This window comes from Oenanthe melanoleuca, chromosome 10, assembly GCF_029582105.1.
Source record: "Oenanthe melanoleuca isolate GR-GAL-2019-014 chromosome 10, OMel1.0, whole genome shotgun sequence".
NCBI lineage: Eukaryota > Metazoa > Chordata > Aves > Passeriformes > Muscicapidae > Oenanthe > Oenanthe melanoleuca.
The window spans coordinates 17,816,352-17,836,705 of record NC_079344.1 but is presented as its reverse complement, the minus strand read 5'-3'; the positions used below and the strand labels follow the sequence as shown (position 1 = coordinate 17,836,705).

Sequence of the window (20,354 nt, the reverse complement as noted above, 5' to 3'; positions counted from 1 at the left end):
TATTCTGTGAAATTAAGAAGTTCATTTATATTCTGGACAGTTGGTGTATTCCGTAATAATCACCTAGAGGGAATTGCCCTCCTTAAACAAAATCCTTACAGCTCAGCTTTGTTGTCTCCTCTTAAACTTTTTTTCTTCCCTGGTGTCAGCACTGTGTGTAAGATAAAGGAACTGTTGTCCCAGGGCTAAATGTGATCCCTTTCCAAATCCTGTGTGCCAGATCACGGTGTCTCTGCTGTCCTCAGGTTCTCAGTCCTGTTTCTGTTGTCAGCCTCCCCTTCCTCAGTTAAAAGGGAGTGGATGCTGCAGCTCCTTGGGGAAGGTTGAGGAGATGTGTAAGCAGCACATGCTGGTTTATCTCTGTGGGACTTCTGGTCCTGTGTTTTGGAGTTCTGGAACTGAGTGTAGCAGCCTTCCCAGGATACCTGCAAGGCCCAGTTTCCCTACCCATCTTGAATTTGAATCAGGGTTGCTTTACTGAGGATGTCAATGTTCAGGTGTGCGTTCCCAGAATATTCAGGTGTCCGTGCTTTGTTCATTGTCCAAACTCAGCTGCCCCTGTTCCAGGGGAAGGTGGAGCTTCCTGGGCATTTCTGAGAGACCAGGGCCAGCTTTTTTTCCTTCCCTGTTCCTTTATTCCCTCTCCTGGGGCTTTGTTCCTGCATGGTTTTACCTAAATGTGAAAGAAACCCAGAGTGGTTTCTCCAGAAGAGTGTGTTCAGGGAGCACCTCCTGGAAAGCTCCTTTCTGTGGTGTATCTTTGATCCATGCCCATTTCGTTGGGAGTTCAGTTTTTGGCAACACTCACCAAGAACCACGGACAGAGATTTTTCTTATATGCTCACCTCTTAGCTTACCTTTGTTTTCTTGATCCAAGGTTAAAGATGAAAGAGGAAGAGTGGCGAGAAGCCCAGAGAGGATTTAATAAAGTCTGGCGAGAGCAGAATGAGAAGTATTACCTGAAATCCTTGGACCACCAGGGCATCAACTTCAAGCAGAATGACACCAAGGTCCTAAGGTCAAAGAGTCTCCTCAATGAGATTGAAAGCATCTATGATGAGGTGAGATGATCACCAATAGTTTCCTTCCCTCAAGCTTATGTACTTTGCTAGTGCAGTTTCAGTTCCTGTTCCTCACAGCTTGGTGAGGGAGGAAATCTGTTCCACAGGGAGAGCTTTCAGCAGGCTCTCAGGTGGTGGACAGGGATTGTTTAGGCTGATTTTTATGCTGTTTCTCCTTTGTAGAGGCAAGAACAGGCTTCAGAAGACAATGCTGGAGTCCCCACAGGCCCACACCTCTCACTAGCCTACGAAGACAAGCAGATCCTGGAAGATGCTGCCTCTCTCATCATCCACCACGTGAAGCGGCAGACGGGAATCCAGAAAGAGGACAAGTACAAAATCAAGCAGATCATGTATCACTTCATTCCAGACCTGCTGTTTGCTCAGCGAGGTGAACTCTCGGATGTGGAAGAGGAAGAAGAGGAGGAAATGGATGTGGATGAAGCTACCGGGGCCGCAAAAAAGCACAACGGCGTTGGGGGTAGTCCTCCCAAAACCAAGCTGATGTTCAACAACACGACAGCCCAGAAGCTGCGGGGCATGGATGAGGTGTACAACCTCTTCTATGTGAACAGCAACTGGTACATCTTCATGAGGCTGCACCAGATCCTGTGCCTGCGGCTGCTGCGGATCTGCACCCAGGCCGAGCGGCAGATCGAGGAGGAGACGCGGGAGCGGGAGTGGGAGAGGGAAGTGCTGGGCATAAAGAGGGACAAGAGTGACAGCCCTGCCATCCAGCTGCGACTGAAGGAGCCCAGTGAGTGACTTCTGCTGGGAGGCTGGGGGGGAAACGGTGATTCTGTTTGTAGTGTGGTGACGGAGTGTTTGGTGACAGCAGTGACCCTTTAAATGGGCTCTGTTATTATCGCTGGGGAGATGGGAAGATGTGGAGAACATGGGACTTGGAATAGCAGGATAATACACAGCAGTTATTTTATAAGAGCTTTCTTTGTACACTTGCATATCCTCAAGTTCCCTAAGTAAAAGCTCTTAGAAATAAAAAGTTTGTGGAGGAGGCTAGAGGTAGAAAGCAAGAGATTAGAAAATAACCCGTGGGCTTAAAAGGACTTATTTATGTCCATAAAAGACAAGTTTAAGCAACTCTTCAGCTTAAGCAGGTCACCTGAGGACCAAAACTCAGAGCAGCACTTCCTGGGGGTGGCGTGCCCATCTCTCCCCTTCTCTCCTGTTGCAGTGGACATCGATGTTGAGGATTATTACCCGGCCTTCCTGGACATGGTGCGCAACCTCCTGGACGGGAACATGGACTCGTCGCAGTACGAGGACTCCCTGCGCGAGATGTTCACCATCCACGCCTACATCGCCTTCACCATGGACAAGCTGATCCAGAGCATCGTGCGACAGGTGCCTGCCAGTGAGGCCTGGGTGCTGGGTGGGGCAGAGGAAGCAGGCAGGGGTTTGCTGCTGCAGGGAGAACCCAGGCTGGCTGTGTTGTGTGCCTGCATGGGGAATTTAGGGGTAAGCAGGGAAGTTCGGGGCTTTTTTCCACCCAGCTCTTGAACCTTCATAGTAGAAAATGACAGAAGGTGATTTCTGATCTGCTTGAATTATTGAGAATATCCTCTATGGAGCTGTCTTTGTTTTCCAGATGTTTTAGGATGTAAGTATTCAAAGCATGTCCAGAGCTAATCTTGCTTTAGCTTTGGGGAAAAAAAAAAAAAAAAAGACATCAAAATAGTTTCTTTCCTTTCCATCAGTGCTGTAGGAGTGCACACTTTTTAGAAAAAGCTTTTGTTTCTTTTATCTGGCTGCTGGAGTAGCTCATTTTGGCTGTTAGACTCCAGTCCTTCTATTGGGTTGGTAGGAGCAATGTGTGAGCAAAGGAAAAACTCTTATGCCTTTTTGTAGCGTAAAGAACAAAAACAGACACAAGGGGCTGGAAGTGGAATAACTTGAAAGGGCTTTCCTCTTTCAGAAGGGTAGAGCTGCTCTTCAGAAGCCCTTCAGTCCAGAGATTAACTGAATTCAGAAGACAGTTGTGAGACTTTTGATTTTTAAACTTGCACAAAATATGGATTTGATCTTAAACCTCCCACCCCTCTCCTCAGACACAGCAGCAGCCCCTTGGTGAGGAGAGGACACGCTGTGTCACAGAGCACTGGCCCTTCCTTCCCTGCTGCTGCTCAGAATGTTCTTTGTATGGAGTTTTTCTCTGAGTAGCTGTGCTTTGCCACCTGCTAATTTTTCTGAAGATACTGTGAGTTTTTCACATAGTATCAGAGATATCTCAAGTGGAAGAAGTGAAGGATTTTTTTGCTGGTGCTCACTCCCTTTGTTACACCTTTATTTTACTCTATTCAATGGGGGTGTAGCAGCCTCCCTGACTCCCTGTTGCTCCTGTTTGCAGCTGCAGCACATCGTGAGCGATGAGATCTGTGTGCAGGTGACAGACCTGTACCTGTCAGAGAACAGCAACGGAGCCACTGGAGGCCTGCTGGCCTCGCAGTCCTCCCGCACGCTCCTGGAGGCCGCGTACCAGCGCAAAGCCGAGCAGCTCATGTCCGAGGAGAACTGCTTCAAGGTAAAGCCAGGCTCTGAACCGCAGCATACAACCAGCAGGAGCTGAGGGGCATGCCTTTTAAGAAGGGAGAAGCACTGATCCTTTAAAAAAGAGTCTTCTTTAGCCACCCAAAAATGAAGAAAATTAACTCCATCCTGGCCAAAACCAGCGCACGTGCTGCCAGCCTTTGGGATATAGGTTAATGCTTCTGTGAGGGCCTCTCAGAAATGAAGTTTCAAGGAGGAATGTTTCCTGGAATAGCAGTGAATATCCCCTATGCTTTACAGCAGCTTTGGGCTGTATTATACTGACTGCTTGGCTGCCACTGCTTTTGATTTGTTAGCTGAAACTCCCATTTCTGTGGTGTGTCAGTTTTGTCGACTGTTGGGAGATCTGCCACTACTGACTGGGCATTAAATCACTGCTGCCTGCATACATTGCTAATAAACCTGTGCTAATCAAATCCATACTGCCGTTGCTGAAGAGGCAGGAAGTGATCAGGCCCTTTCTGAGCCAGAGAAGCACTTTGGATAGAAGCCTGAGTGTTTAGTATCTCTTCCCATGCCCTCAAACTTACTTTGGGGGCTCAAGAAAGTTTCCTTTGGAACTGCCAACTTGCTTCGTTGCTCTAGTGAGGAGTGAAAGTCTTTGTTTCTATTTCAAACCTGCCTTTACTGAAGTTCCTTCTGCTTTTTTCTGTATAGCTGATGTTCATTCAGAGCAGAGGTCAAGTTCAGTTAACCATTGAGCTGCTGGACACAGAAGAGGAAAACTCAGATGACCCTGTGGAAGCAGAGGTAAGAGCAGCTTGTCCAGAGAGCTGACAGTGATGGTCAGGGTTGCTCTGGACCAGAGTGTCCAGTTGACTGGTAGTGTGGTCCGTTAGCAGAAGACAAAGAAACACCAAAGACATGCCATAAAGCTTCTAGTGATGTGAGCAGGCAAATCTTTCTTGGTTTATTTTGTATCAGAAAATACTTAGAACCATGTAAAGAAACATTGTACTTGCCTTTTTGGGAATAAGACCCAGGGAGCCTTCAGGAGGGATGCTGTGTTTTTCTGCGTGACTTCCAGCTTAGCCTCCTCCCCAGCCCTCTCGCATGTTTGGTGGGAGGGCAGTGGCTGATGTGTGCTCTGTGCTTGCTTCCAGCGCTGGTCTGACTACGTGGAGCGGTACGTCAACTCTGACTCTACCTCCCCCGAGCTCCGCGAGCACCTGGCCCAGAAACCCGTCTTCCTGCCCAGGTGAGTGGCCAGGCTGTGCTGGGAAAGGCCTCAAAGCTCATCTCACCCCACTCCCTGCACTCCTTGAACAGAGACACCTCCCTCTAGACCAGGTTGTTCCAAGCCCTGTCCAACCACCTACAGCCAGCTTTGCAGTGCCAGAGGTTCCAAGAGGAGTTCTCTGCTTTGCAGGAATCTGAGGCGGATCCGCAAGTGTCAGCGTGGTCGGGAGCAGCAGGAGAAGGAAGGGAAGGAGGGGAACAGTAAGAAGTCCATGGAGAACGTGGAGAGCCTGGACAAGCTGGAGTGTAAATTCAAGCTGAACTCCTATAAGATGGTGTACGTGATCAAGTCGGAGGATTACATGTACAGGAGGACCGCGCTGCTGCGAGCTCAGCAGGTAGGAGCCAGCCAGAGAACGGCGTGGGCTGCTGCTCTGTCCTGGGATTTAGGGGAAGGAAGGATTGCCTTTCCAGCTGTTTGGGAAGCTGTAAAGGTTTGGGTTTATCCAAGAGGAAGAGAGCTTGTGGCTCCAAATAGGTGAAATTTAGGAGGATTGCACTGGTGGAAACTGATCTGTCATCTGAATGCTTTGACACTCTCCTCATCTTATGGGAATTTCCATCTACTTTCATCACATATTTAGATTTATAAAATCATTACTTACCATGTTTCTTGCTAGTGAGATACAGATAGTGGCTTTACTTCATTAGTTGTAAAGTAATTCTCTTAAACTTTGCATCCACATCAGATGAGAACATTTTATTGCAGCATAGTGACTCTGAAATGCTGATACTGAGGATTTTGATTGAATTCCCTCTCTCTCATTCAACTGGCACAAACCTCAAGGAAATGTAAGCTTATAAGCAGGATACTGTGTGCCAGTGCTCTTCACAGAGAATCTGAACATAAATTCTTGAAGTGTTAAATATGTAGTGCAGCTTAGCCCTTGGTTACTGGAATACACTGAGGGAGCTGTAGAAGCTACATTGGATTTTGGAAACAAATCTATTGGATTTAGCAGTTAACACCCCAAAGCAGTCAGTCTCTGGGAGAAAAACAAACAAATAATAAAATCTGTAAGGTTTAATCTGGAGGTTTAATTATATTGGCTGTTTTCAATTATGACTGTAGCCATGGCTTTATACCATCTGTCCTGGATTTTACATTCCTTAGGCAGATGCTCTTGTCCAAAAAAGTGCACAGTTCTTCCTCTCCTGATGTTTCTGTTAAGTCAGAGCTTCTTAAGCCTGTTAGACCCTGACCTGGGTGTTAATTTTCTGTAGCAGTTGTGTCCCCAGCATGTTGAACTTGCTCTTTTGTGCCTGTGCCCCTCTCTGGGGGCTGGAGGCAGATCCCAAGGGCTGGGAAGAGCAGGGCTTGCCTGCTCCTGGGTGCTAGCAGAGGAGGCAGCACCATCTTTTGGGCAGAAGGGACTCACTCTGAGCTGGGTATGCAGCTTTCAGGCTCCCGCTGGATATGTTCTGTGTTCCCAGCCCATGAATTGCTGTATTAAACAAAGAGCATAAACTTTTTTGTCTTTCTGAGCTCATTTTGCCATAAATTTTCTTGGAGAGGAGACCCGAGGGACCTTAGCAGAACTTTCTCCACAGAGAATTCCCCCTGTGCTTGATCTCCTTGCCCGTGCCAACCAGTAGCCAAGCTTTGTGTTATGCTGCAGTCTGGGGCCCAAAGCTGCTTTTCCCTAACCTCTCTCCCTGTTTCTGCAGTCCCACGAGAGGGTGAGCAAGCGGCTGCACCAGCGGTTCCAGGCCTGGGTGGACAAATGGACCAAGGAGCACGTGCCCCGCGAAATGGCAGCTGAGACAAACAAGTGGCTCATGGGTGAAGGCTTGGAGGGCTTGGTGCCCTGCACCACCACGTGTGACACAGAGACCCTGCACTTTGTCAGCATCAACAAGTACCGTGTCAAATACGGCACGATATTCAAGACACCCTAAGAGAGTCCCCCGGGGCGAGGGCAGAGCCCGGGAGATGTGTGTGTGTGCGCGCATCCAGGGAAGGAGGGAGATGCTTTCTCCCCTCGCTGTATCTCCGTGACATGGCCACTTGACTAGTGCGTGGCTGGTACAACCCGTCCCTGGCGGCGGGATTCCCCGCGGGGACGCGGATCTCCGCCCGGGGCCGCGGGCTGCCGGCCCTTTCTGGGGCAGGAAGGACCCTTCTCTGAACTGAGCCATCCCAGAGAAAACACCACGAGCTCGTACACACCAGCAGCGTTGAGGCTTTGACTCCCCTGAGCGGCGAGGGAGGGGATGGGATGGGATGCTCTCCACCACCACCGGAGCCGCTTGGATGTGTCCCCAAAATCCCCAGGTGCCTGTGGCCACCGGATTCTCCTCTCCTTGCGGGCTCTGGCGTTGGGGCCAGGGGGCAGCAGACCCCGGGCTCCTCCCACTCCCTCCCCTCCCTCCCAGGCTGGACTCACCCTGTGCAGATCGGTCTGTCCTTTCTAGTGCCAGTGGAACTGTTTTATTTTTATTTGGGGTTTTTGGTTTTTTTTTGTTTTGTTTTGTTTTATTTTTTGTACCTGCTTGTTTACTAGTCTCTCCTAGTGCCATGCACCAGCTTTTCACACACATGTACGTACACACACACACAGCAGAGAACAACACGATTTTAACATGTTCCCCTCCTTTTTTGTAAATAAATGTACAAATTGTCAATTTTTTTGTTTTTTTTTTTTCCTTTTTGGTTTGTTTTGGTTTTGTTTTTTTTTTAATTAAAGGAATTATGCTTGATGTGCTAGCATAACTGTACTAGCTTCTTGTGTACCATAGTACCAGGTGGCTTGAGAATTAGTACCGACAGACAGACCGATGGAGACATTTATTACACTTTTTACCAAAGGGAGTTATCATTGTAGTGCTTTTGTGTGGAAACTTTTTTCTCCTTTTTTTGTAAATAAAAAAAATAATGTCTTTGTTCTTAACTGGAGGAAGACACTCGCTCGCCCACAGCCGTGTTCCTGGTCTGAAAGGCACTGTTGCAGCATGCAGGTTTTGGGGTGGGAAAGGGGAGGGAAGAGGGAGGTGTAATCCAACACCTTTTCTGAGGCTGGCAAGAGGAAACAGCAGAGGCAGTGTGTGTGCTTGGGGGTTGAACAGCTGAGGTATAAGCACCCTGAAAGAGATATAAATATAGAGTATATAATTTTAAATTTTTAAAAATTTTTGTGTTTTTTCCTGGTGGGTAATTTTTATCCACCTTGTCTTCCAGCTCCAAGGATCTTCGCTTTTGGGAAGTGTTGCTGAGCAACTCAGCTGGGGCTGATTGTGCTGATGTATTTTTGCCTTTCTGTGTTGGAGGAAACATCATGGGAAATACCAAGCCAGTATTTGACAGAGCTGCTCTGCGTGTGTGTGTGTGTGTGTGTGCAAGAGGAGGAGGAGGGGCTGGGGGCTCTCGGTGCATTTCACTCCAGAAATCTACAGATGGGATATATATTTTTTTAAAGTAGAGAAATTTAACCCAGGCAGATACTTAAAATGTGGGGGAAGATTCTGATTTTAAAAATAAAGAAGTCAGCACAGACATTGTAAGCCACGACAGCCACCACTGCACTGTCTCCTCAAAAGGAGGCAGCTTTCCCTGCAAAAATCCACTCTGCCTGGCCTACCTGGAATGGCTTCCCTGGATGGGGGAGCCATGAGCAGGGCTTTGCTATGGCTTCAGCCTTACTGTATTTTGGGACAGCTGGTTCACAGAATCGTACAATGGACCTTAAATATCATCTAGTTCCTGGCTCTCTCCTCCTGCCTCCACAGCTCCTTCCCTTCTGTGGAGAGAGGCCAGGGAGCAGGGCTGGAGGGGGAACTGGAGCCGGGGTGGAAGTCACAGCCCCAAGGGGCCACGAGTCATTGGCAGCCAATGCACAGCAGGCAGGTCTGGAATGGGAGCCTCCTATGGAGAGAAGGAGAGAAAGAAGAGCCCAGCAGGGGCTTCTCACACTTTGCTAGCAATAAATCACCCGTCTCCTTTCTCCTCCTTTGCTGTAACCAGGCAGGAAGGGGCTCTCATATGTCCTCTTCCATTCCAAAGGTGTCATGCACGCTCTCCTATTATTTCCCCCCTATTTTTTTATTCTGGTGTATGCTGGAGGTGATCTGGAAGGGAAAATCTTTGGTGATTTAGACTTTTAACCATCTTGGAAGTACCAGCTGCTGCTGCTTGGTGGGGACCCTGTCTCAGGAGCTTGTGCCTGCTTGTCACTGAGCCAAGGGGGCTGGTGCAGGGCCTGGGACACACCGTGGGGACACCTCTGCCTCTGGTGCTTCATCTGACATCCCAGCTCTGCTCCCAGCTTGTACAACAGCAGAGCTTTGCTTTTTTAAAAAAATTTTCTTTCTATTTGACCATGCTTTTTTGTATTCTGTAATGTGACCCTCGGCCCCACAACCCGTGTGATTTCTATACCAATGTTGTAAACTGGACTGTAGCGCAGTATTTCCATTAAAACATCAGGGCTGAGCATCGTGTACAGATTCTTCCTTCCCTCCTGATGATAATGACATTTGGGGGTGATTTGGAGGCAAATCAGGACACGGAGAGGAGGGTGCAGGATTGCTTAGGCTGAGGGACAGCGATCAGGGCGTTTCTGCCTTCTCCCCACCCAGGGAGCGCTCAGGGTGGGATAAGAATCTTCTCCCAAAGCTGACAAGCAAACACATCAGAGACACAACCACAGTTACAAGTTTTCAGCAGAAATAAGAAACTGGTCTGTCCCCTCATGGAATCTCCCTCAGGGCCTCTGGGCACTCGGCGGGGAAGATCTCATGTCTTCACCAGGGAGAGCTTGTGAGGACTCACCCACACAAACAACTCTGGGACGCGAGCTCCGACCCCACCGGGGCACAGCACCACCAAAACCTGCTACTCACGTGGGCCCGAAGGACTGTCCCACCTGAGCCGGCCCGAATTCCTGCACAACAGCCTCCCCGTACGGGATACGGGGTCTGGAAGCGGGAGAGCCGCAAGAGAGGAGAGCGATCCCCGGGGCCGCCCTGATCCGCTGAGGGCAGGGCTGGCCCCTCCGGGCGGGCTCCGAACGTCCGAACGGGCTCCGAGAGGACTCCGAACGCCCGAACGGTCTCCGAGCGTGCTCCGAACGGGCTCCGAATGCACTCCGGGAGAGCTCGGAACGTGCTCAGCCGCGCCTGCGCAGCGCGGGGCGGGGCGGGGCGATGTAGTGCCGCCGTCATGGCCGCGATCAAGCATCGGCGGACAGCCCTGGAGCGAGTGGAGAAGTTCATCTCCGACACCTACTTCACCGACTGCAACCTGTGGGGCAGGTGGGCGGCGGCGGGGACTCTCCGGGACGAGCTCCGCTGTGTCCCCTCGGGGTGGGGATGCTGCCGCGGGGCGCTGCCGGTGCGGGGGCTCGGGGAGCTCAGTGGACTCAGGCTGAGGGGACAAATCTCACACACACTCCTTAGTGGGCATGGAGCGCTGCCTTGAGGCTCCACGGCACAGACCCCAGCCCTCCCCTGGCCACCACAGGGCGTTCTGTTACCCATCGATCTGTTAATATTATTGAGGGTGTTGGCAGGGAGGTTCAGCCATGCTGTGGAAGCTTCCCTTGGCTGCTCCGTGAGGCACTGATCCTGTTCATGTGTCCTGGCCATCTCAGGCTTTTTGGGGATCGCTGTCCACCGGCGTCGCTCTCCTACTTCCAGACCCCGCGGCGCATCCCGTACGGGGAGGCTGTTGTGCAGGAATTCGGGCCGGCTCAGGTGGGACAGTCCTTCGGGCCCACGTGAGTACCAGGGAGATTCCCTGAGGGAACAGACCAGCTTCTTGCTCGTTTCTGCTGAGAGCTATGTTTGTGTCTCTGATGCTTCTGGGGGGGATGTGTTTGCTTGTCAAGAAGATTCTTGTCCCAGCAGTGGTCAGACAAGATGCCACTCACGGGTTTCTCTGGGGTTCCAGAAGGGTACAGGTTAGATCGGGTGTGTGTATGGACAGGCAGCATCCTGGGGTGTGAATCCATCAAACTCAGGGGCTGTCGCCACTCTGGGTTTTCCCTGGAGGGCTCTGAGGATGCGTGCTGTCCCTCAGGAGAAGGTCACACAGTGAACTGAGGTTGCTGCTTGCTCTCTTGCAGATGGGAGACATGCTGGTTTAAGGTGGAGCTGAGCATCCCCCCGGCATGGGCAGGGCGGGAAGTGCACTTCGTCTGGGAGAGCGATGGGGAGGGCATGGTGTGGCGAGATGCCCAGCCTGTGCAGGTATGGAGAAAGGGCTCAGGGGTGTGCCAGGTGCCCTGCTGTGTGCAGAGTACCCTTGGCAGCCCTGCCATGTTCTGTGGTGGTGCGTGCAGGGCTCTGTTCCTGTTCTTGTGCCAGGAATTATCCCACACCATGTGGGACCAGCCCCTCTGTCCAGCTGGACTTTGGGGTATCTTATCCTGCCCATCCAGCCTGCTGTCATGGATTCCTGCTGACATGTGCTGAATCTTCCTGTGCAGGGATTGACTAAGGAAGGTGAAAAGACCAGCTACATCCTGACAAGAAGCCTGAAAGAGTCAGAGCCCCACAGGTGGGTGCTCAGCCAAGCCAGAGCCCCCCACTGCTTGGGGTTGTTGGAAGCTGAGAGGCTGAGGACACACATATTCTTGTGCGTGTCCTGGTGCTTGTGGCCTGCTCCCTGATGGTTTCCTCTTGTCCCCACAGCCTGACACTGTATGTGGAGCTGGCCTGCAATGGACTCTTTGGAGCTGGCAAGGGCAGCATGATCGCCCCTCCGGACCCAGACAGGAGGGTTACCCTGAGCAAGGCTGAGCTGGTTGTCTTCAACAGAGATGTCTATGAACTGCTGGTGGATCTGGAAATACTGCTGGACATGGCTCAGGTCTGGGAGCTCCTCTTCCCTTCTTTCACCTTTTCCTCAACTTCACTGTATCTCCTCCTCCTGCTGTTCCGTGACCTGAGACCTTGGAGGAGAAAGTGTTTGCTGCTTCTGCTTTAGCACAATTGACACTGTCTGGACTTGATGATCCTTGTGGGTCCCTTCCAACTCAGGATATTCTAGAGCAGGAGAAAACTGAATTGAGAGAAACCACAGGTGTTTTTTTCATCCACTTTCTGCTCCAAAGCAGGATGTGTTAACCATGGAATGGGCATATGTGGAACCTGGATTTGGAAGGCATGTGAGAAAAGGCACAAGGCTGTGTTTGTGCAGCAGAGACATGGTGTTTACCTGTAATGACTGCCTAAGATAGATGTTGGAAGGAAGGTGGCAGGTTCTCCTGGAGGCAGGTGATATCTGGGCTGATTCATCCCTCTCAACCCCAGCTCCTCGGGGAGGAAAACCAGAGGAGTTTCCAGGCACTGTACACTGCCAACCAGATGGTCAACGTGTGTGATGTTACGGACCCCTCCACCTTCCCCGCTGCACGGGACCTGGCTGCAGCCATCTTCAGCCAGAGGAACGGCGAGAGCCAGCACACCATCCACGCCATGGGACACTGCCACATTGACTCTGGTGAGAGCAGCACAGCCCTCCCTCTCCTCTCACCTGGAGGCCAGGGGGTGCTGCCCAAGGGGAGAACAGGCACAGGATACCATGCCTTGAGAGATGGGAATGGGACCTCTGTGCTGCCACACGGCTGGGGCGATGCTGGAATGTGGGTCTGGCTAGCTGTGCCCTTTGGAACACTGATGGGATCGGGGATGAGGGATGAATTACAGTCTGCTGCCTTTCACCTGTTGGGTTCCACCCTTTGATTTCCCATCCCAGGAGGGGTTTCAGAGAGGCTCCAGCTCTGTGAGGAGCTTGTGTTAGGTAATAACTGTGGTGGGGCCATGCCTGTCCCTGCAGCCTGGCTGTGGCCCTATGAGGAGACCATCCGTAAGTGCGCCCGGAGCTGGGTCACCGTGGTGCATCTGATGGAGCACAACCCAGAGCTCACCTTTGCCTGCTCCCAGGTGAGTGATCTCCCTCTGGACTCCTGCCCTCCAGCAGAAGGAGGGTGTGGGAGGAGCTGGGGCTGATCCCTGTGCTCTGGCAGGCACAGCAGTTCGAGTGGGTGCGGTGCTCCTACCCTGGGCTCTATGCACGCATTCGGGACTTTGTGGCCAAGGGACAGTTCGTTCCTGTTGGAGGCACCTGGGTGGAAATGGTGAGTAGCACGGTGAGCCTGGCTTGCCACACCCTCCTCGTGCCATCCTCTGGGACCTGCCCTGATGCTGCAGGGGAGAGCAGAGCCTTTGCTGAGCGTCTCTGGTTAGAGATGATCTCCAGGCCTAGGAGCAGCAGCTGTCTGAAGTATCCAGCCTAGCAAAAATACAATCCTCCTAAATTATTCCCTGAGAAAGGAGCTTGGGACTCCCTAGTGTGCTCCTCCTTTTCCCTCTTCTGAGCCCTGCTGAGGTTCCCCCCACAATCTGCCAGGTTAGGTGGGTGGGAATGGGGGTCTTACAAGGTCTCTCCTTCCTGGTGCCTGGCTTTCCTTCCTCATGGATTCCCTGTGCCTTCCCCAGGATGGGAACCTGCCCAGTGGGGAGTCCATGGTGCGGCAGTTCCTCCAGGGACAGAGGTTCTTCCAGGAGCAGTTTGGCCGGATCTGCTCGGAGGTGCTTGTTCTTTCCCATGACACCTTCCTTGCCCACCATCTCCTTCCACCCCTTGCTCTTTGTGAGGTTGGGCTGACCTGTGTGTGTCTCTCCTGTCCCCCACGCTCCCAGTTCTGGCTGCCAGACACGTTTGGATACTCAGCCCAGCTGCCCCAGCTGATGCGTGGCTGTGGGATCCAGCGCTTCCTCACGCAGAAGCTCAGCTGGAACCTGGTGAACTCCTTCCCGGTGAGCTGTGCTTGCCCTCTCCCCAGGGGATGGACAGGTGGTGCTGGAGTCTTCTGCAGGGCTGGACCTGTTGGTTCCACAGTTCATCAGTTCAGCTAACACAGGCTCTGCTTCCAGAAGCCACTAGGTTTTGGTGGCAGTGATGTCCTCTCAGGCTTTAGGGGAGAGAAAGGACATGATTAGAGATCCCAGCCAGGCCCCTGGCCTTAGATATTCCTTCTGTATTCCTTCTGCTTCCAGATGGGAAACTGTGACTTGTGTGTGGGTCCAGCAGACAACAAATCCAGTCCCTGCCCTTGTGGCATTCCCTGTTCCTGTCCTCTCCTTGAACTGATCCATCAGAGCATCCTGCACCTCCCTGGAGAGAAAGTGAAGGCCCAGTTTGAATCCTGAAGAGGCTCTGAAATGCCCTTGTGCACCACATTTTCCTTTCTCTCCCTCCAGAATCACACCTTTTTCTGGGAAGGCATTGACGGGTCCCAAGTCCTGACCCATTTTCCCCCTGGTGATTCCTATGGGATGCATGGGCGAGTGGAAGAGGTGAGTGAGGTTGGCAGACCTGCATGAGAAGGGCTGTGCCAGCCCCTTGGGGCCAGGTGTGAGGCTCCTGGGAGAGGGCACTGTCTGGAAAGCATTGTTGGACAAAGGCTGTTGAGGTGCCCGGCTCCAAGATGTGCTTTGTGCTGGGGAAGAGGTGCAAGACTGAGCTTTGCACCCTAAAGACTGACCTGGCTTTCTTGTATGGAGCTGAGGCTGGGTACCAGGGGATTTCAGCTGCCCAAAAATCCCTGCAGGTGCTGAAAACAGTGAAGAACAACAAGGACAAAGGCCGAGTGAATCACAGCGCATTCCTCTTCGGCTTTGGAGATGGAGGAGGGGGACCCACACAGAAGATGCTGGATAGGATGAAAAGAATGAGTGACACAGATGGGCTGCCCAGGTGAGAGGAGAGCTCCCATCCTCTCTCCTGGCAGGGGCATTTGCTTTGAGCCAGGCCTGGTCTTTGGCAGTGCCAAAAGAAAGTGAGAAGGGCAGGGAGATGGGCAAGCAGAAGGCTGGGAAGGATTTTCAGGAAATGGAATCTCAGCATCATCAAGAGCTGTAAGAACAGCTCCATACAGCAGCCATGGACTGCTTGTGACCCCTCAGGAGAGCTGTGGGGTGAATGGCCAGCTGTACCTGGTGACCACCACCTGCCTGGGGAATGTCCACAGGAGAGGGACAGGGTCACAGGGGAGCAGGAGAGGGGTAGGAGAAGGGTGAGGGGATGCTTTGTATGGCTGCGTTGCATTTTCTCAGGCCTGTCACCTTTCCAGCCTGGATGCACCATTAGCCACTTCACAGGCTTCTCCCCAGCTCATCACTGCCTGTGTGTCTGTCCCACAGGGTGCAGATCTCCACTCCTGACCAGCTCTTTTCTGTCTTGGAGAAGGAGTCATCCCAGCTGTGCACCTGGGTGGGAGAGCTCTTCCTGGAGCTGCACAATGGCACCTACACCACGCAGGCCCAGGTGAGGCTCCCACTCCCAGGCAAAGGGACCATGCAAACTCACCTGCAAGCAACCAACCCTCCTGCACTGGGGCTGGGATTCTGCTGCTGGTGTGCAAGATCCACTCCCAGCTACCCATTTCCTGAGCATCTTCCTTCTGTCCTTAATTGGCACCAGATCAAGAAGGGGAATCGGGAATGTGAGCGGATTCTCCACGACGTGGAAGTGCTCAGCACCCTGGCTGTGGCTCAGGACAGAGAGTTCAAGTATCCTGCCAGCCAACTCCAGCAGCTCTGGAGGTGAGGGAGTGTAGGAGCACTGGTGGTACTGGGGGGAGAGTTCAGTGCTACAGCACTGTGTGTGCACAGCCCCTGCCTTCAACTGATCAGGAGCCTGCCTGGAAAGAATTTGCTGCTTTGGTCGATTTTCCTGCTGAAAGATAACTCCAAACCCTCACTACTCTGCTGTCTGGAAGCTTCATTTCCTACCTCAGCTTATTCCTCCCCGGTTTTGGCTTGTTTGAGCTTGTGCAACAACGTATCTCATAGCCCTGAGGCGTAAAAACAAATAGCTCTTGCTGCCCGTGGTTGTGGTTACCGAGATGACAGCTGACAAGCCCTAACATAAAGGGATTTAAAGGATGCTGTGGAAAAAATCCTTTTCTCTCAAGTGTTGGGTAATGAGGGAATAAGGAACAGTTGTTAAGTGTGTCTGTCTTGCAAGCGGGGCTCTTGTTTGAAAGAAGAGATTATTCTAAGCCAGCAAAAATCTAGTGCTCTCCAGATTTCTTCCCTGGTTCCTGATTTCTTCCCTGGTTTCTGCTCTATTTCAGGTTATTGTTGCTCAACCAGTTCCACGATGTCCTGCCAGGCAGCTGTATCCAGCTGGTGGTTGAGGATGCCCTGCAATACTACACAGGTGAGCAGGGAGTTTGGCTAGCAGGGGAGCAGGTCCTGCCTGGTGGGGCTGTGGAGGTTCCAACCCTGGGCTGCCAGGGCCAGCCTCAGCAGGCATGGCTGAAATAGTGTTCAGTTAGCAGGGGAGCCAAGGGGTGGAGAACCATCTCAATTTATTGACTTTCCAGCTTGCTGCTGGCTTGCCAGGATAGATTCCCACCAAGGTTTGTTTCTGCCTGCCCAGGGGTGCTTGCAGGAGCTTCGTTAACCAGAATTTTCCAGCTGAGCTGGCACAGCTCATTGTAATCTTGTAATAACAAAGTTCAGGGTAATTATACACTTGAATTACTACTAATAGATAATAATAATTAATGTTAATTAGCAATTGTTAGCTTGGAAGGAGATAAAGTGTGTGTACATTGCACAGGGACTACCAGAAGCTCTCTCAGATCCAACTCAGGCCCTTTTGTTGCCCAGAGATCCGCAGGGCTGGTGCTGAGCTGCAGAAGGAAGCTGTGGAATCCCTGTGCAGGGATCTGCTGCAGCCTGAGGAGGGGAGCACCCAGAGCACCCTTGTGTTGAACACGCTGTCCTGGGAACGCACCGAGGTGATCTCCAGGCCTGGGCCAAACGGAAAAGAGACTCTGGGTATGTCTGACCTGGAGTAGCTCTTGTGTCAGAGTTCCTTACAGGGGCAGAGATAGCAAAGAGGGAAATGCTCTGCCTCTCCCTGCCCTGGGAGGGCTTTATTGACTGTTAGATTTATTCTTTGCACAACTTAAAGGGGGATAAAGTCCCCTGAAGCATGCATGGAGAAGAGGAGGGTATGGGAGGAGATGGTAGATCTGACAAGACAGCAGCAGGGCAGCAGTTGTGTGACTTAGGGTTCAGTCTGGGGCAAGTGTTGGAACAGAACCTCTTTGCTTTCCAGCTCTGGTGACAGTCCCCAGCATGGGCTACGCTCTAGTGCAGGAGCCATTGGTGCCTCCTCAGCCTGTGGTAGTGTGGGATGCGGTAAGCACAATGCAGATTTCCTCAGGTCTGTGTTCCCCATGTCAGAGGTTGTTTGAGGAGAAATCTAAGGAGTCCACATATTAAATTTGCAATGGGGGCACTCAGCTCCCACAGGTGTGGGTTTGTGACACCTGTTTCTGACCTTTTCCCAAGGAGGAAGGCTTCATTACCATGGAGAATGGGGTAATTTCTGTCTGCATGAACACCATGGGGCACCTGGTCTCGCTTCGGCTGATGGACTCCAAGAGGTCTGTGTCACCCAGTTCCTGTCCTGAGCTCCTCCAACCTCTCCCAGGACTCCTCACTGTGCCCCTCTCTCCACTGCCAATCCTTCTGATGCTGCTGTTTGCCTGTCCCACTTTCTTTCAGAGAGTCAATCGCAGACGGCTGTGCCAATCAGTTTGCACTCTTTGATGATGTTCCACTGTACTGGGATGCCTGGGATGTAATGGATTATCACTTGGAAACCAGGTAGAGGAGCAGTGCATGCAGCACTTGGATTTTGGCTTTGCCCTGAGATTCTTGCCTCCCTGTCAGTCCTAGCTGTAAGAGAGCATTCACTCTGGAGAAGTGAGTGCTTGCTGTGTGGGTGGCTGCATTGGGATTTGGGAACCTAGATCTACCAGGCTGAGACTATCTCTGCCTTCATTCCTTTCTCTAGGAAGCCAGTGATGACAGTGCTGGAGCCTCTGAAAGTTGTCCAGGGTGGGGGCCTGCGGGGAAGTGTGAGGTTCTCCCTGAAGGTTGGGAAAAGCAGCACCTTAACCCAGGAGATCATCCTGGATGCCATGTGCCCATACCTCCGCTTCCAGACCCAGGTTTGGCCTGTGGCTACTAACATCCTGTGCAGCTGGGAGCCAGGGGGCTGAACCTTGTGCCTGAATTATATTCCCCTCCCTGTTTCCTTCCCTGGAGTCCCTGCTGCCTGTCCTCCTCTGCAGAAAGCAGCCCGAGGCTGGGGGTCCCGAGGGACAAGGGTGGAACAGGATTCATTCATGTTGAAACTCTGGTGTGTTTTTGTTGTAGCTGGCATGGACTGGCTGGTGCACACCAGGGCATGAGAAGTCTGCCTGTCAGTCCCCCATGGTGACACCCTTCTGCTGCCACATTTAGGTTGAGTGGAAGGAGGCTCACAAGTTCCTGAAGGTGGAGTTCCCTGTGGCTGTCCGGAGCACAAACGCCACCTACGAGATCCAGTTCGGGCACCTGCAGCGGCCAACGCACTGGAACACGTCCTGGGACTGGGCTCGCTTCGAGGTGAGGAGGGAGCTGCTCTGCTCCTGGGGCCCAGCTGCCCCTGTTCCAGCTCCATGTGGTGAGCACATCCCTGTGTTCACCCTTCTGCAGGTGTGGGCTCACAAGTGGCTGGACCTCTCTGAGCATGGCTTTGGGGTAGCTCTGCTGAACGACTGCAAATACGGGGCATCGGTCCACAGGAACATCCTCAACCTCTCCCTGTGAGTTAGGGATGGGTGAGGGGAGAGCTGCTGCTGGTACTCTGCCTTCTGAAGTGTCTCTTGGAAGTCAAGGCAACACCTACTCCTAAATGACTTTAGTTATAACAAGGAAATGGTGGGTGGTTGTTTTCTGAGAATTTGGCTGACTTACATTACCTTTGTCAGTTAGAACTAATTCCTGTGAACTGTGCTCAAAGATAATTCAGGAGACATCGGATTTATGTTTGTAGCAGGTAGTTTTTCTGTTCCTAACCAAAGCATGCTTTAGGAAGGGAGACTTAAGGAGAGGAAAGAAACAGGACTGTTTATGTTATGGGTGCATACAAAGCTAAAAGAAGCTGTTTGAGTTTGGTTCAGTCAGTCACAATTTTCACAGGATGACAGCCCAGGTTTTAGCTTCTGGGACTGTCCAAGGTCTGTTTGCTGCTGTATGTTTGCTTCCACTGCAGGGCTCAGTCTTGAGGTAGCAAGGGAAGCTGTTGTCTTGTCACACTGCTCTGGGTGACAGTGGGTGCTGCCATGGCACCAGTCTCACTAACCTCATGTTGCCTTAGGCTGAGAGCACCCAAGTCCCCTGATTCCACAGCAGACATTGGGCTCCACCAGTTCACCTATGCTGTGATGCCTCACCAGGGTGAGTGACAGGCAGATCTGTCCCCATGGATCAGCAGGGTGGGAGATGCTCCAGTGAGCCTCGGGCTGTGCACAAAGAGAGGCTGGCTAGAGAGAGGTTCTTGTGCTGCAGGTTCCTTCCAGGAGGCTGGTGTGATTCAACAAGCCTACAGCTTGAATTTCCCCCTCCACGTGGTCCCAGCCAGCTGTGCCAGCTGTGCCCCATGCCCAGCCTGGAGTGCCTTTTCTGTCAGCTCTCCTGCCATCGTGCTGGAGACTGTCAAGCAGGCAGGTGCTGGGGTAGAAGAGGGGAGGGCAGAGGGCCTATGGTGCTGTTGTTGAGCAGACCTTGCTCTTTCAGCCACACTTAGTGGTGGTCAGGCTGAGCTGGGCACAGCAGCTTGTGCTGGGGGGCTGTGCCTGTCTCATGTGTCTGAACTCCCCCCAGGCCGAGGACAGAGCTGAGGCTGTGGTGGTTCGGCTCTACGAGGCCCATGGCAGCACAGTCACCGCCTGGCTCCAGACCTCCCTCCCCGTTCAGGAGGCCATGCTGTGAGTCCCTGCCACAGGGCTGGGGGTGTGTGGGCATGGAGATCAGTCCCTTCAGCCTTGTGCTTTGCTCCCCAGCTGTGACCTCCTGGAACGGCCGGTTGGATCGAGGTCCCTGCCGCTGGAGAAACAGGGCCTGAGGCTTTCCTTCACACCCTTCCGTGTGCTCTCCGTGCTCCTGGTCCTGAGCTGCTGACACCAGACCTCGCCCCTTGCTGGTGCTGCAGCCACCTGGACCAACACTGAGCTCAAATCACACTGAGCCAAGAGTTGTGCAAGGCAGCAGTTGCAGGGAAGGGCAGTGTCCCCCTCTCCTACATCCCAGTATTGGAGAGCAGCGATTGAACAACCCCACTCCTCAAGGGAGGAGGACAGCTGCCCACCAGCCAGGGTAGGTGATCTTGAATGAGTTCTGAGCTCATTTAAGTGTGGACAAAGGTGCAGACAGGCTGGTGGCTCTGCACAGGCTCTGCCCCAGCCATAGAGGTTTGGAGAGCAACAGCTTCCACGGTGTCATAGCCTTGTCTAGCAGTGAGTGTAAAAACTGACTCCACTCCTTCCCTTCTCCCCCTGTCTGCCCCTTGCATGGCCCTTGCAAAGAGGAAACACACAAAAAAATTAAGAGAATTAGATTAAAATAAATCTCGAGCCTGTTTTCTTAACTTGTTGGAGTTGCTTTTTGGAGTTGCTCTTTTAATGGCTGCACATG

At 52.2% G+C, this 20,354-nt stretch overlaps 2 protein-coding genes across 4 annotated transcripts in view; both read left to right on the top strand.

Annotated features, from left to right (window-relative positions):
* SIN3A (SIN3 transcription regulator family member A) overlaps positions 1-7,752 on the top strand; it is a 30,661-nt gene extending 22,909 nt beyond the window's left edge. For all 3 annotated transcript variants that reach the window (XM_056499361.1, XM_056499359.1, XM_056499360.1), the window contains 8 exons: positions 878-1,061; positions 1,245-1,818; positions 2,257-2,426; positions 3,430-3,603; positions 4,287-4,379; positions 4,733-4,827; positions 4,999-5,206; positions 6,537-7,752. In XM_056499361.1, the coding sequence (XP_056355336.1) occupies positions 878-1,061; positions 1,245-1,818; positions 2,257-2,426; positions 3,430-3,603; positions 4,287-4,379; positions 4,733-4,827; positions 4,999-5,206; positions 6,537-6,767 (1,729 nt within the window). In that variant the 3' untranslated portion in view covers positions 6,768-7,752. The remainder of the gene's footprint in view (positions 1-877; positions 1,062-1,244; positions 1,819-2,256; positions 2,427-3,429; positions 3,604-4,286; positions 4,380-4,732; positions 4,828-4,998; positions 5,207-6,536) is intronic.
* A 2,203-nt stretch (positions 7,753-9,955) lies between these two features.
* On the top strand, positions 9,956-20,307 carry MAN2C1 (mannosidase alpha class 2C member 1). The gene is made up of 26 exons (XM_056499362.1): positions 9,956-10,118; positions 10,457-10,582; positions 10,931-11,054; positions 11,294-11,364; positions 11,499-11,676; positions 12,120-12,309; positions 12,646-12,752; positions 12,836-12,946; positions 13,308-13,400; positions 13,512-13,628; positions 14,073-14,168; positions 14,423-14,568; positions 15,015-15,138; positions 15,295-15,416; positions 15,950-16,035; positions 16,491-16,661; positions 16,945-17,027; positions 17,181-17,275; positions 17,397-17,498; positions 17,689-17,845; positions 18,141-18,284; positions 18,375-18,484; positions 19,039-19,118; positions 19,230-19,384; positions 19,545-19,648; positions 19,724-20,307. The coding sequence occupies exons 1-26, from the start codon at positions 10,027-10,029 to the stop codon at positions 19,839-19,841; spliced, it is 3,102 nt and encodes a 1,033-aa protein (XP_056355337.1). The 5' UTR covers positions 9,956-10,026; the 3' UTR covers positions 19,842-20,307.
* The last annotated feature ends 47 nt before the right edge of the window (positions 20,308-20,354 follow it).